The sequence below is a fragment of the Fundulus heteroclitus genome, chromosome 6 (assembly GCF_011125445.2).
Source record: "Fundulus heteroclitus isolate FHET01 chromosome 6, MU-UCD_Fhet_4.1, whole genome shotgun sequence".
NCBI lineage: Eukaryota > Metazoa > Chordata > Actinopteri > Cyprinodontiformes > Fundulidae > Fundulus > Fundulus heteroclitus.
In genome coordinates, this window is record NC_046366.1 from 520,550 (window position 1) to 534,983 (window position 14,434).

Below are 14,434 nucleotides of genomic sequence, written 5' to 3' on the forward strand. Positions count from 1 at the left end.
ACATCTTTAAAACTTGAGGTCTCTTTCTCTGCACTGCTCTCTATCTCCATAGTGAATAAACACACTTGGCATACATGTATTAGCAGGCTAGGCTATCAATAGTGGTAGCCCACTGACAGGAACACAGTGTGCTGAATAAATTAACAATGTAACAAATCTTCAAGGTAGATAATTTTGAGTTGTTGAATTTTATGAATCGAGGTCCTCGAGTCATTCAATGAATCGTGACAGCCCTAATGTGGATGCACACTTTTTCTTAATCATTTCTGAAAATGTACCATGTTCATCTCCGTGTAGACAAGGCCTCAGATGTCACTCACATCACTGCTAACTAGACAGTTTGAATACAGCATTATTGTTGGTGCTATTGATGGTATTCACTGCGACATTACAAACATGTCATGCTTACAACAATCCACTGGAACGTCTCCAAAAAATTTTAATATTGTGTAAAAGTGCAATTTTTTTGCAATTTCATAAAGTGAAACTTATTCTATAGCTATTCATTACACAGAGTAAAACTATTTAAACCTTTATTCCTTATATATTTGATGATCATGGTTTATAGGTAAAGAAATCCAAAATCTCAGGAAAAAAAACAAAACAAAAAAAAAAACAAGAATCTCAGAAAATTTTAATATCAAAGACCACTGAAAATAGGATGTTTTAAGTACAAATATCAGGCTTCTGAAAAATATGTCCATTTCTATGCAGTCAATATTTGGTTGGGCATCCTCTTGCATGAATTACTGCATCAATGCACTGCAGCACAGAGGCGATCAGCATGTGGCACTACGTAGGTGTAATGGAAGCCCATATTGATTTGATAGCTGCCTTCAGGTTATATGCCTTGTTGGGTCTGGTGCCTCATCTTCCTCTTGACAACAGCCCATAGATTTTCTAGGGCAGGGCTCACTGATAAAAATCACCGACCGTTAAAGGTCCAGAGAAATGTTTAATCATAATTAGTTAATTTAAATAACAGTTAACACTGAAATTAAATTCAGGTGTCTATACATCTATGTCTTAACTTTACAAACAACATAAAAATAGAACTTTAAGCACAAAAAACTTTTTCCATATTAAAATCTAGAGTGCTTTTTGAAACAGAGAACACCTGAACTGACTGTTGCTGTTTTTTATCGCTTAATGAGAGAAGTGGGCTTTAGGCTGCCCTGCAAGGATTCCAAATCTTGGCTTGAATGGCGACAAAGCCATTCTCAAGCACATATCAAAGGAAACTGGATTGATATTTATTTTTAATTATGTTCATGTTGGAGAATGTTACTTCACAGCATTATGTTGAGCCAAACATACTCAAACTGTGCAGGGTCATCTTTTTCATAGTTGGAATAGCTGTCTCAGACTGTTTGAAACCAGAAAGATGTAGCATCAAATTGGACTGAAGATCTGCCAGTTCCAATTGAAGAGACCCTGCATTTGCCTATTTAAAGGTCTCACCTGCCTCCTTGGAAAATCCTCAGATCTCAGTAATAAGGAATGGGTTCTTAATGAACAGACTGAGCGGTCTTCTGCCTTGACTGACTGTGAGTTAAAGACCAGAGAGCAGAGACACAGAAGCACACACTGATCCAGGAAACCTTTCTATGTTAGAAATTAAAGAAAATGTGTTGCCTTTTGGCTCTTCAGTTGTTCTAAGAAAGTTTGTATTTTTTTTTAAATGGACCAAAAGCCCTCCATAGCTCTGCCCTTACTCAGCCACCTAACATTATAAAGTTGTTTCAGTCACTCCATTTATAGTGATTGAAACAACTTTTCTCACATCCATTCCCATTTCTGTTAACATCTTCTTTATTGCTTGGTAGATATCCTCCCATCTTGTTTTGCTCTCCAGAGATGCTACACCTTACAGGTCTTCAAACATTTTTTTTTATTTTTCTTAAAAAATCCCCCAAAAACTACAAGCTGGGCATTTTCAGTTATATCAGTGGACTTGTCTACAGGCAAACATATGCATTCTGACTTTTAAACTACATCAACCTGTGCCAGTACATCATATGTCACGGTTTCTGCTTTATGGTTGATGTTGCTGACAAAGGGATTTGCTGTATTTTTTTTTTTGCCAAGCTCTTCTTTTTGCTTTCCATCAAGCAATGTCATAGCAACTGCACTCATACATTCTTTGACAACCATTGCATCAGTGAATGTCTTTTTACGCTGTCCCAATATCCACACAATTCTCAGAGAACAGCTGAGGAGTGAACGCATGGACCATAATTGTTAAGGCCCGATAATATTGCGCCTTTAAATCTGCTATATTTTGCGTACGTATGGCTGAAGCAAGTAGATTTGTTTGGGAATATGTGCTGTTCTTCATTTCGTAGTGGCGCTTAATGTTGCTGCTTTTGATGAGAGTGACTGTCTCAGTCAAATGAGGCAGATTGGTTTTGTGCTCCCATCTGGCAAGACAAATGGGTACGTGGCAGTCCATTCTTCCTTAAAAGATCTATTTTCTGTCTACTTTCCTAATTTTTGAGTACGTCATTTCACTTTTCTTTCACAAATTCACTGCGCTTCTTCTAGCAGTGCACTCTTTCTCTGCTCTTTTTCTCTTCGTCTTCTTCCTCTTGCCCGCCTTGCCACGGGTTTGCCTGTGTCTAAAATTAGCTAGCAGCATCAACCCTAACTGACACATCTTAATTTGCATCACGTGCAGCTAGGGGCAAAGCGCTCCGCAGGGCTACACCATAATAACACGAGAAGCAGCGCAAGTGAAGTTAGACACTGTCGGTCATCATGCAGTAATATATAAATGTTTAAAATCAGGTTGAATCCGGATTGGACAGCATGTGGGTCCAGATCCGGACCCTGGTCCGCTAATCTGTGACCTCTGTTCTAGGGAGCTCAGGTCAGGGGAGTTTGCTGGCCAATCAAGATCAAGAACACCATGGTCATTGGACCAGCTATTGGTACCTTTGGCAGTGTGTGCAGGTGTTAAGTCCTGCTGGAAAATAAAATCAGCCTTTTCATACAGCATGAGGTGCTCTAGAATTTCCTCGTAGTTTGATGCATTGACTTTGGACTTAAGAAGAGACAGTGGACCAGAACCAGCAGATGACATGGCACCCCAAACATCACTCACTGAGGAAACCTCACTCTGGACTTCAAGCAACATGGATTCTGTGCCACTTCACTCTTCCTACAGACTCTGGGACCTTGATTTCCAAATGAAATGCAAAATTTACTTTCATCTGAAAACACGACTTTGGACCAACAGTTCTTTTTCCTCCTCAGTCCCGTTCTTCAGTCCATTTGTACAATTAATCTGTGGATAATGGCTCTTTATCTGCTGACTCCAGCCTCAGTCCACTCCTTGTGAAGCTCCCCGAAATACTTTAAGGGCTTTTACTTGACAATTCATTCTCCTTTTTTCTGCTGCACCTTTTCCTACCCATCATTCTGCCATCATTCAGAAGAAATATGAAGAGCCTTTGTGTCTGTGAGTTACCTCGGAGTAGCAGGGATCCCCTTGTTCCTCGCTCGGTCACTCTCCCCCATTTTGTCCATCCAAGTGCCACAGTTGAAGCGGTTTCCTCCAGTCACAAAACCTGTTGCTGGGTCTACTTTAGCAACAACATTGAATCCTGAAAAGGATAGGAAGATCGGGCATCACTTTAGTTATGCCAAATTACAACAGAGCTCATTTCAAAGCCCTTTGTTGTTCGTTATGTCACAAATTGGTGATATACTAATCAACCAGTCATCCAAAATGTACAGTCCACAATGTTAGTTATTTATAGATGAAATAATGTTTTAGATTATCCAACATCCAAACAGGTATACAAACACTAGTCGCAGCATCAATACAGTAAAGTGTCTTCTTATTGCTCTTATATTACCTTCATCTCTCATGTTCATGTCTATCTTGAGTCCTGCGTTCCTCTCTCTGAAGGAAATGCCCTCTAGGTGGCGCTGCAGTGCCTCCTGGATGACATCATACAATGGCTGCTCCTGGACAGGCACAAAAAAAAAAAAAAATACATGTTTTTTGCTAATGGAATCATATGCAACTGCAATGTATGAAACCTCTAGTGGAGGTAAAACGGTGACTTCCAAAAAAGAAAGATGGTAAAAAAGACAGGAAAGTTTGTCAAGGGTCAGCTTCTGCCCTCAGTCTACCGTCTAACAAGAACAGTAATCAGTGAAGGTTTCACACTCAGACCTTTTCTACCGCAAACATACCACTTCCCCTGATTTGCAGGGCTCACAGTCATCTGTAGGGTACATGCGCAAGACTAGGCAACGTAGGATTTCATATCCCTCAGGAACAATATTGGTGTAGTCCTGAAGAGAAAAAGGAAAAGCAACTGCTCACTTGTGGGGGAAAAACTTAATTGTGATTATTTGTGAATTTTTGAAATCACAAATATTGACTATGTGTCAAGTGTAGAAACCCTACTAAAGTGCATTTTTATTTTATTTTCTGACAAAATCTTTCAGTAGTAAATGACATTGGCAACAGTAGTTTAAAAATGTTTGAAAGGTTCCCTTTTTGTTTTCCTGCATCCATTTCTCATGTACCTGAACACATTGCAGCCACCACCACACAGCATCCCTGCAGTTGTATCTGGCACTGCAACCCTCTCCCAACAGGTTGGGGATCAAACCATGACGTAGGGTTCCAGCAAATGCCAGGATGATGTTGCTATGGATACAAAGACAGAATGGTTTATTTCACAGCTCAGTTCTGAGTCCTGCATAAATTAGGTGTCAGTCCTGATCACACACATACCGAGCCTCAGTGTGTCTCCCTGTGATAAGCATGAGTCCTCTGAGAGCAATGAAAGTGTCTCTGCCCCAACAACGGAAAATTCCAGCAGAGAAGTGAGGAAGACCTAAATGAAATAAAAGTTATGTAAAACTGACAAAATCACCTGTATTCTTTTATCATTTAATTTTACTATTTGTGCCTGTGATGCCTTTTTTGTTTGGTTTTGCTGTTCTTCTTAAATCTCTCTGCAGGTGTAGAAGCAGACTCCATGGATGTTATCTTGCACTATTTTTCCTCTACTCCAGTTTTGTCACCTTTTCTCAACTTCAACATTTTGCCTCATCTTTTTCTCTTCCTCTTCCTCTCTTTCCTTCTCTTTTACCTTTCCATTTCTCTGTCCACTGAATTTGAAATAATCCCAATATCAAATAAAGTATTTTCCGTATATATTAGTGATGGGTCGATGAGGCGTCATGAAGCGTTTAGACACATTGCCAAACTGTATTGATACTGGGCCGATACTGTGTCACTGAATACTGACACCTGCTTGACCTTAAAAATCCCTACAGCCAACCTGGTTGACAGAGTTAACTGACACTGATTTGATGACCAAGTATACACAATACAATTTAAATCATTGTATGTTGCATTGTATTGTTTTATATTTTTATTTGAATTAAACATATATTTGATTTTTTTTAGATACAGTCAATAAATAATGTGAACGAGGATGCATGTGGACTGGCTTTTTTATTTATTTATTTTACAAATTTTTTGCTGCCATGTCCTTTCAATGCCTAACACACACACACATACACACACTCCCCCTTTTGTGTTGAATGACTGACGTGTGAGAAAAAAGCTTTAATTCTCCATCACATAACTTTCATATCGCGCATGCATTGACTTCTTCAACAACTCTCTCTTGCGGTTTCCAACAGCAACGGCATTGTTTATGGTTTAATATTGTCCATATGCCTTCTTTAAAGATTTCTAATTCTACCCGTAGGACATGCGTACTTCCAACCTTATTATGCTCACGTTCAATGGTTGATCGGGCGCTGTGTTTCGTTACCTGACTGATATCATCTGTTCTTAAATCGGACATCCTGAGTATGACAAAGGGAGGAAGAGCTACTTAGAGTAGCAGCTTTCTACTAAGGGTAGATCAGCCGTTTTTTTTCTGAAACGACACTCAGAACAAAGACGCACAGAGCAACCCGCCCAACCATAAAGGCGTCTGCCCAACCCATCAATCAGTGGTGCGCTCCGATCAGCACTTGGTGCTCACAGAGCGAGACTGTGGTACACCATCACACCAGAGTTGCAAAATGGTTAAATATTAACCATTATTAACCGTTATTTTGTTTACAGTTCAGCTTGGATTTTATTTACTGCGCAGCATAGCTTTGCTGTGCGCGCCGCTGTGCGTGAATGCACATGCGTGCAGCTTAGAGGGAACAGAAACAGTTTGGCGCGTCAGTCAGTACGAAACAGTTCCTGTATCGGTCATGTGACTTTCCCGTGTTGATACGCGCATCGACACGGGTTTCGCTCTGTGAGCTCGACACATGCGCCGACGCATCGGTGTTGCCGGACCCATCACTAGTATATATTAAGCGAAGCACTATAGCAAAAGCAGTAATGCTCCACATGTGAAAGTAAATCTGTTGGGCTCTCTTTGGCATTCAAAAAGCAATTCTTAGTGCCATCCTTTCACAATTTACTCCTTCAGAACATTAGCATTTTTTAAATCCATATACACAGTGTTATGTGTGTGTTGCCATGACACCTGCTGCCAGTGAGACACAGCACTGCTCCTCCTCTCCGGTGACGGGACTGATGCGGTACGGGACATCGGGCACTTTAGTTGAAATGGGAGGCAGAGCCGGACAACGTCCAACACCACACATCTGAACCGAGCCAAGCGCCAGGTGATGAACAAAAGTGGAACCTTTTTCGATGAAGCTGTTTAAAAATAATGTGTTAACTTAAGTATCCCTTTGTAGTAATAACAGTTTTGAATTAATGCAAGCTTCATATTCCATCAGATATTAACAGACCAGACAATGAAAAGCTCAAAATAGTATAAATGCAACCTAAATAGTTTGTACCTCGACATGAGTTTAAACGTGGCATCAAGAGCTGTGGTGTAGGTCGACACCAGGATGGCATCAAAGTAACAAGGGATGAGGTATCGAGGGAAATGCCTCAGGTAGTCAAACATGGCTCCCAACCAGTGACCCACCTGCAGAAACAATAAAAGGATGATCACTATAGGTCTTTCATTTACTGAACTATACATACCTTTTGAACTTTTTATTTTTTTCAACACATCATATCACATGACATGCACCTTAGTGAAGTGAAAGGAAAACAATAATTCATTTTCATATTTATTTCCTATTCACTCTGACACTCCTAAACAAAATCTAGTGCCTTCAGAATTCACTTGGTTTCTCATTTATAAATGCTGCATATGCATAAACCAGGGCCTGAAACTGGCATAGGTGACTTTCCAATAAAAGGGAGATTGACCAGCATAAGCATTCATAAGAAATAAACACATTTTTCACACAAATTTTTTGTACAGTGGGCTGACAGGAATGAGAGTACGAGAGAGGGGGAGAGACATGCGGCAAAGGACCACAGGTCGGAGTCGAATCCAGGTCGGCCACGTCGAGGGCTAAGGCCTCCGTACATGAGTGGTGTGTGCTTTTTTTTTTTGGTGTGTGCTTACCACTGCGCCACCGAAGCACACCCAATGTCTCAACATCACATCCTTTTCCCGGATTTGCTCCTAACCCTCCTTCTAAAACCTCAGAATGCAGAGGAAGTGCGCTTTAATCTTGCGTTTTTCTTTTGCTCTTTTCTCCGTGGTTGCCATTGTTAACCATGAAAAAACATTGATCAGCTGGTTAATTCCAATACACATTGACATTCATGAAGTGCTTTGCATTGACCATTTATGGATGAATATGAGCGTGTAGATGGCAGAACCCAGTAGGCAAATGTTCAGGTGCAGCTGTGATTTAGAACGGGAAATTGCTTGCTGGTGTATGTGCATGGATTTATGAATCAGGATCTCTTTGGCACTATTTTCGGCTTTAGGGTGTACAAAGACTTTTAGTAAAAATCCTAAGCAATATGCTGGTGAATATTCTCAGTCATCCAGGTCATGGTCATTCCAAAAAAAGTAAAAAACAGTAAAAAACAGTTTGTGCTCCAGTGGGTGGTGTGAGTCAAAAAGAAGATATTGGTCTGTGTGTGACACACACATAACAAACTTTTGGTCATCGGAACCTTACAACACCGGGCCCAGCATGTCCCGACTAAAACAGAAGGGAAGCACAAGGAACAGAAACACATCAGAGATGCCCTCCAAACCTTGGGGTACCCTAACTGGGCTTTTGTCAAATCAGCAAGAAAATCCAAAAGACCCGCTGCAGAACAAAATGGTGAGAAGAATAAACGCAAAAACATCGTCATCCCATATGTTGCTGGAGTCTCTGAAAAACTCAAGAGGATTTTCTCCAAACACAAAATCCCAGTAGATTTCAAACCAAACAGGACCCTCAGACAGAGGCTGGTGCATCCCAAGGACCAAACCCCCAAACCTAAGATGAGTGGAGTGGTGTATGCAGTTCAGTGCAGTGAGGAATGTTCTGATCTTTATATTGGAGAAACCAAACAACCTCTCCACAGACGCATGGCTCAACACAGGAGAGCTACCTCCTCAGGTCAAGACTCTGCTGTCCACCTACACCTTAAGGACAAAGGACACTCTTTTGAGGACCAAAATGTTCATATAGACAGATGGTTTGAAAGGGGTGTGAAGGAAGCTATCTATGTTAAGAGAGAAAAAACAACCTTAAACAGAGGAGGGGGCCTTAGATTCCAACTCTCAAAAACCTACAATACAGCTATAGGATTAATTCCGGCCAATCGTCACCTCAATAGTGTACCGCGCACGTGACGTCACCATCTCATGAGCAACGCCCCTTGCCGCTAACGTAGGAACAAACAGGTTGAGAGCGCACGTAGCAACCAGCCATTACATGTGCAACAGATACAACGATATGACTGACTTTTCAGCTGTTAAACTATCGCAAGAGGATGTCCCAGGCGCCCAGTTTACTGGTAGAACTGTCGAAGAATGTACTAACGTTCAGCTCAAATGATGGCTTGAGTGTCGAGGGCTTAGAAAGACTGGAAAATGGGCCGAGTTGATCGAACGGAAAGTCGATGTTTTTTCCCTGCTCTGCGTTCATGGCGTCATTGGCCGTTTTTTCTGTTTGTAATCACCGTCCAGGAATCGGTATATTTTGCCAATCGGTAGCTACAAAATAACTGTTTACATACCTGACGGGAGCAGGCCGGCGGGAATGCGCATTTTGGTGGCAGAGGCAGGCGAGCGACGCCAGAGGTGCCTTCGGTGGGTGACAAGGAGCCAGACCAGGGGGTCGAGCCCGGCTCGGGTGAGGCCCACGGGAGGCACCGGGCGTTGGGGGAACGGAGGGGAGAGAGGAAAGACGATATGCCCTGGCGGCCGCGCGGCACGGCAGACCGCCCGGCCCGCACCCCCCGCGAGCGGAGGCGTATGGAAGCGAATGGCCAGCGCCCCCGCGGGTCAGGATGTTTTTTCGGGTTGAACTGTTGTGAAGGCCGACCGCACTAGTGTACCCAGTGCACACATTTCTTCTTGGCAGTCTTGAATTTCGGGAAATTAATGAAGAAAACATCCTTCATATGCGGCCTATCAGCGTACCTCGAGTCGCTGTTGCACGTTCCATAACAACAATGTTTAAAAAACATGGTTAGGAGACGTCTTAGACTTGGAAAAAGCAGTCGTTTTACCAAGTAAAACCAAGGGTAACGTACAGCTCTTTTACAGCGAAAGAGCAGAAGACAACGCAAGTTTATCCTACCGCGTACCACGTGATATGACGTCACATTCTAAAAATAGCTCGCTCGCAGAACGCCATTCTCAACCTCATACAAGTGATCAAAACATTGCTTCTTTAAGCCAGGTCAATAACAACCCTAACGACTCCTCGTTACAGAGGAGTGGACCAGTTTTGGTTCAATCTACTGCCTTAATGACTTTAACGACTGCCCATTACTAAGGGGGTGGACCTGTTTCGGTTGAATTTGCATGTTATCTAAGCCATTACAAGGCGTTTGTTAGGCAGTTGTATAAAGCTTATTACTCCACATTCCTCCAGACTTTTTGAATTGATAGAGCTTCCCGGACAGGAAGCGAAACATCTTCAACTACAAAAAACAAGTCCAGTTGTTTTGTTTTTTACTTTTTTTGGAATCCTAAGCAATGTTTTATAAAATGAGACCCGTGATTATTAAACTGAGTCCACCTGTGTGTAGTTTAATCAAAGTCTAACTGCAGCCACCACAGGTAAAGGTTTTGATTTGTAAACATTGCCCCTTTGATTCCGTAGTCCCAGCTTCATGATCTAAAGGCTCAGACAGCATGCATAGATCACCTTGTATGACATTAATGGACATAGTGATCCATAATGGTAGATGTTGTGGTTACGTGTTTATTCTAGAACTATGATGTGGAAGTGGCAAGAGAATGAGCCAAGAGGCCCGTGGTAGTGTTAGGATGTCAACGAGGTCAAGTGGAACGAGCTGTTTATCCCAGAACTGCATGGCACACTTAGATGGCACTGACCCAAAAGATTGGCACATATCTATCAGATACCACCCTGGAGGTGACAGTTTCTCTACTGATGTCACAGTTTGGATGTGTACAGCCCTTGCATGGATGTGTACCTAGATCCCTATATAATGTATGTGTGATGAGCAATTGGGGCTTCTTGCCGATCAAAAGCCCATCAGCGCTGGTGTGACTAACTGTTTCTCTGTCTTTACGTAGATAAAATACAAGTAAAAGTATACTTGTCTGTTTTATGCGTCTTACATTCAAGGTAATGAGTAAGTGGGGGTCGCCTGACTGGGTAAAAAGAGCTGGGTCCACCGAGGGTGTTTCACCGTAGACGGGGTACGGTGAAGACAGTAACAAATTGGTGTTTCCGCCCGGTTCCCAAAAGGCGGCGTACCACCTTCCGTTTTCCGGCCAGGACGTCATTCCAGAGGAAAAACACACAAAAAGGTAAAGAGATTCCATTTATCTCCTAGTGTCTTTTTCTTCCTGGAAGGGCAGACTTTTTACACTCCTAAAGGCAGAGAAAAGTTTGAGGATAATTGTTAGCAAACGTGTCGGTAAAAACTTGGGATTTGCGTGTGGTCACAGCAGTGAAAGTCCGGTAGACCCTGGCCAGGTCTCTGAAAATACTGTGAACCTTGAGAATTTGGGTATAGAAGGTTCCCTTGTTAGGCACAGAGGAAGATACGTCTTCCTCTGTGTTTAGCATAAAAGCTGCCATTCTGACTGACAGGCACGCCGTTACGCGTGGCTTCTAAAACATCATGTAGCCTAGAAATGCGGGTTTAGAGCCCCTTATTTTCGTGGGGATGAACATAAAATTCTTCGTTTTCACGGAAATATAAAAGCTGCCTTTTCGAAAAACGAGCCTGTATGAGTTGGCTTAGGTTTAGAGTCCAGGGACCACCATAAGTAGTTCCAAAAGCTGCCAGCCGTTAGATTTTTGGTTTCGATTGCTCCAAAAGTTCTCTTAAAGAACTTTAAAAGCTGCTAGTCAAATTATATTTCAAAAGGGTAAGTAAAAAGGGTACGTACAGAGTTAACTGAAGCTTTGCCATAAAGGGTGAATGTGTTTGTGTGTGTGTGTGTGTGTTCGTGTGTGTGTGTGTGTGTGTGTGTGTGTGACACGTTACTGACATTGAGCCAGTGAAGTGAAGAGTAAGGGTGCACCTGTTCAGGTGACGTATAACCTGCTCATCCTGAGTACACTGGCTCATTGAAACTGCAGTGTAAAAACACTATAATAAGGCATATAGGAACATAATAAGTTTTGGTGTCTGAGAGATAAAAAATAAGCTCTCACTGGACTGGGCTCCGGGCATTATACCGGCAGGTTGGCCAAAACGTGTGAGTGCTGGAATGGCTGAACATCCAGTAGTAAATGAGCTCCAGGGGTGTTCTTTAAGAACACTGCTGGAGACAGGAAAAGGGTGCATAGTGACAAGCTTTCAACACAAAGACGCTGAACATCATCTGAAACAATTCGAGGAGTGGTGCGAAAAAATGAGGGGAGACGGGGTTTTTGGTGATGCAGAGGGGCCTCTGCCAGAAGCCCAGATGTGTACTCACTATTTACAAATGTTAAAAAACAGACTAGCCCAAGCACAAGTAAAAATGGCTGGTGCTGGCGAGTTTGCTCTGGAAAAATACGAAAAAGAGGAAATCAAAATAACAGGCTTACTAAAGCTAACCAAACTTTATTTCAGCATATGCTTCTCAGGCCTCGACAAACAACAACAAGAGAGTGAACGTCTGCAGGGGGTAAGTGAATCATCTTTTTTCAAACAAGAAGGTAAGTACACAACTCCAGTCATTCCGGACATGTCTGCTTCTGGTGCAGCCGCTGTTATGCAAAACAATCTGTGTGGTGATACTAAACAACTGTTATCCAAGGCCAGGAGTGTGGTGACTTCATCAGACCCTTCGGTGCAGGTGCCTGGTATGGAGTTATGTGGGGGACAGATAAGCTGTGATGTAAGACAGATGCATGGAAAAAGTAGGTTAGATAAACACAAACGAGACCAGCTACGGGAGCGTGTCTTACAAGTGGTAAGACACGCTCTTAAAACTGCAGAATTAGATGACACAGATGTTATGAAAACCGATGACACGTGCAAATACAGGGCGGAAAAGGGCCCCAGATATAATCTGCATTCTAACAAAACTGATCTTTCTTTACCTGCAAAAAAAACAAAGTGTGCAACTGCCATCGTTTCAGACTCACAGTGCTACAGGACAGGTGCATGCAGTTGCTTACAACCCTCTATCATGTGCTGACGGTGTTCAGCTGAGGAACATGCTCCCTGATCCAAGAGAAGGGGCGCACCTTTGGATCGAAGTTTTTTTAAGATTTTGAGCTGGCATGTATTGGCTATTGGTGATGTGAGGACTGGCTTATCAGCATACCTGGAACCACATGAGGTACATGCGGTTGAAGTTTTTGCTGGAACTGACGAACTAGGAGCAGCTGCTCCTTTGGCTCCGGTGACACGGCAACTTTGGAGCACACTGAGGAAGTTCTATCCGGTAAGTACGGATTCTGGCCTTTTAAATGACACTACACGTTGTGCAGGGGAGACAGCTTCAGCATATGTGGACAGAATGTTGAAAGTATGGGAAGACCAGACGGGCTCTTGCCCATTATCAGGTACGCTGCAGGAACTCTTTAAACAGGCAATGTTAAAGGGCCAAACCAAGGATGTTAAAGAGGACATGGACAGAATGGTTGCGAGTTATGACATGCCTTTAGATCAATGGATGGCTGCTTTGGTACATCAGCTGGATAGGGGGGAAAAGAATATGAAACAGATAAGCAGTGAATCACAGAAGTTAGAACAACAACTCTTAGCTGAACAGCTAAAAAAGCTGAGAGACAAACAAAGTAAAAGGAGGAAGAAGAAGAATGTTGCAAAAGCTCAGATGGTTATTGCCCCGACACCTGTGTTTGGTTCAGACCAGGTTGTGGGGTCCTTCCCTCCAGATGTCCCATGTCAGATGTATCAGAGACCTCCATGGGGTCAAATTCCCAGTAGAGATACAACGCGGCACAGAAATAATAGAAAGGAACCAACCAAAGATTACGATGTGCCCTTGTGCTGGACGTGTGGTTGGCCAGGGCATTTTAAAAGATGCTGCCATAACCGTCGTTAGGATCTGACCAGCCCTCCCTCCCCGTCAGAAGTAAAGGCCTGTGTGTGTTTGTTTGTCTGAATGTCGTCATTTCTATGTAACTGTGTATCGTGTGCAACTAAACTTTCTTCTGTGTGAACTAATTCAGTTCAAATTATAAATATCATGGTTTCAAAAATGTTTATTTTTTTCTGGAGACTGCAGCTCCCTAATTCAAATAAATTTTTAAGCATGAAATAGGTCAAAAGCTAAAGAAGGAAAAGGGAGACTTCAATAACAAAGTTTGTTTTCTTCCCACATTAAATATCCGGCCAAATTAAATTGATAAACTGAGAGATTAACATGGCTTGAACAAAAAATATTTTAGCTTTGTTAGAAATTGAAACTGGTAATAATCCATACATAAAGCTTCCTGAGTTTACTGTGGGAAATTAGATCCTATCACTTGTTTTTAGCCCTACAGTAATAAAATTACTGAGATCTCATTGCTTGTAATAATAATAATAATTCATCACAAACCAGTCCATTTGAAAGGAATCTTTGATTTAAATAGATGTAAAAAACTGTGCTTTGGATTTGAAGAAAACTGTATGGAACTAAATATGGTTGTTTTTTAAGGGTTTTCTATTAATTTATTTTATTTCCTTTTAACTTGGAATTTGAATGCAACTAAAGAGACATTTAGAGAATATCACGAAGGCCACACTTAGCGCATAATCAATTACAAAATCATCTGATGTTATTAGTTATGCTGAGCTGAGGCGAACCTCAGAGGAACAGTTTAACCTGAGGCAGGACAAAAGATATGATAAACAAATCTGACCATGATGTAAACATCTGAATTTTTGTGGCAAGGCTGGGTCAGTGTGTTCTGGTCGGGCACGAAA

General features: G+C 42.1%; 1 protein-coding gene across 3 annotated transcripts in view; it reads right to left on the reverse strand.

Moving 5' to 3' along the window:
* Nucleotides 1-14,434, reverse strand: part of agla (amylo-alpha-1, 6-glucosidase, 4-alpha-glucanotransferase a) — a 158,049-nt gene that overhangs the window by 7,969 nt on the left and 135,646 nt on the right. For all 3 annotated transcript variants that reach the window (XM_036137806.1, XM_036137805.1, XM_036137808.1), the window contains 7 exons: nucleotides 6,847-6,980; nucleotides 6,525-6,700; nucleotides 4,754-4,856; nucleotides 4,543-4,666; nucleotides 4,204-4,305; nucleotides 3,861-3,972; nucleotides 3,470-3,605 (listed from right to left, as the gene is read on the reverse strand). In XM_036137806.1, the coding sequence (XP_035993699.1) occupies nucleotides 3,470-3,605; nucleotides 3,861-3,972; nucleotides 4,204-4,305; nucleotides 4,543-4,666; nucleotides 4,754-4,856; nucleotides 6,525-6,700; nucleotides 6,847-6,980 (887 nt within the window). The remainder of the gene's footprint in view (nucleotides 1-3,469; nucleotides 3,606-3,860; nucleotides 3,973-4,203; nucleotides 4,306-4,542; nucleotides 4,667-4,753; nucleotides 4,857-6,524; nucleotides 6,701-6,846; nucleotides 6,981-14,434) is intronic.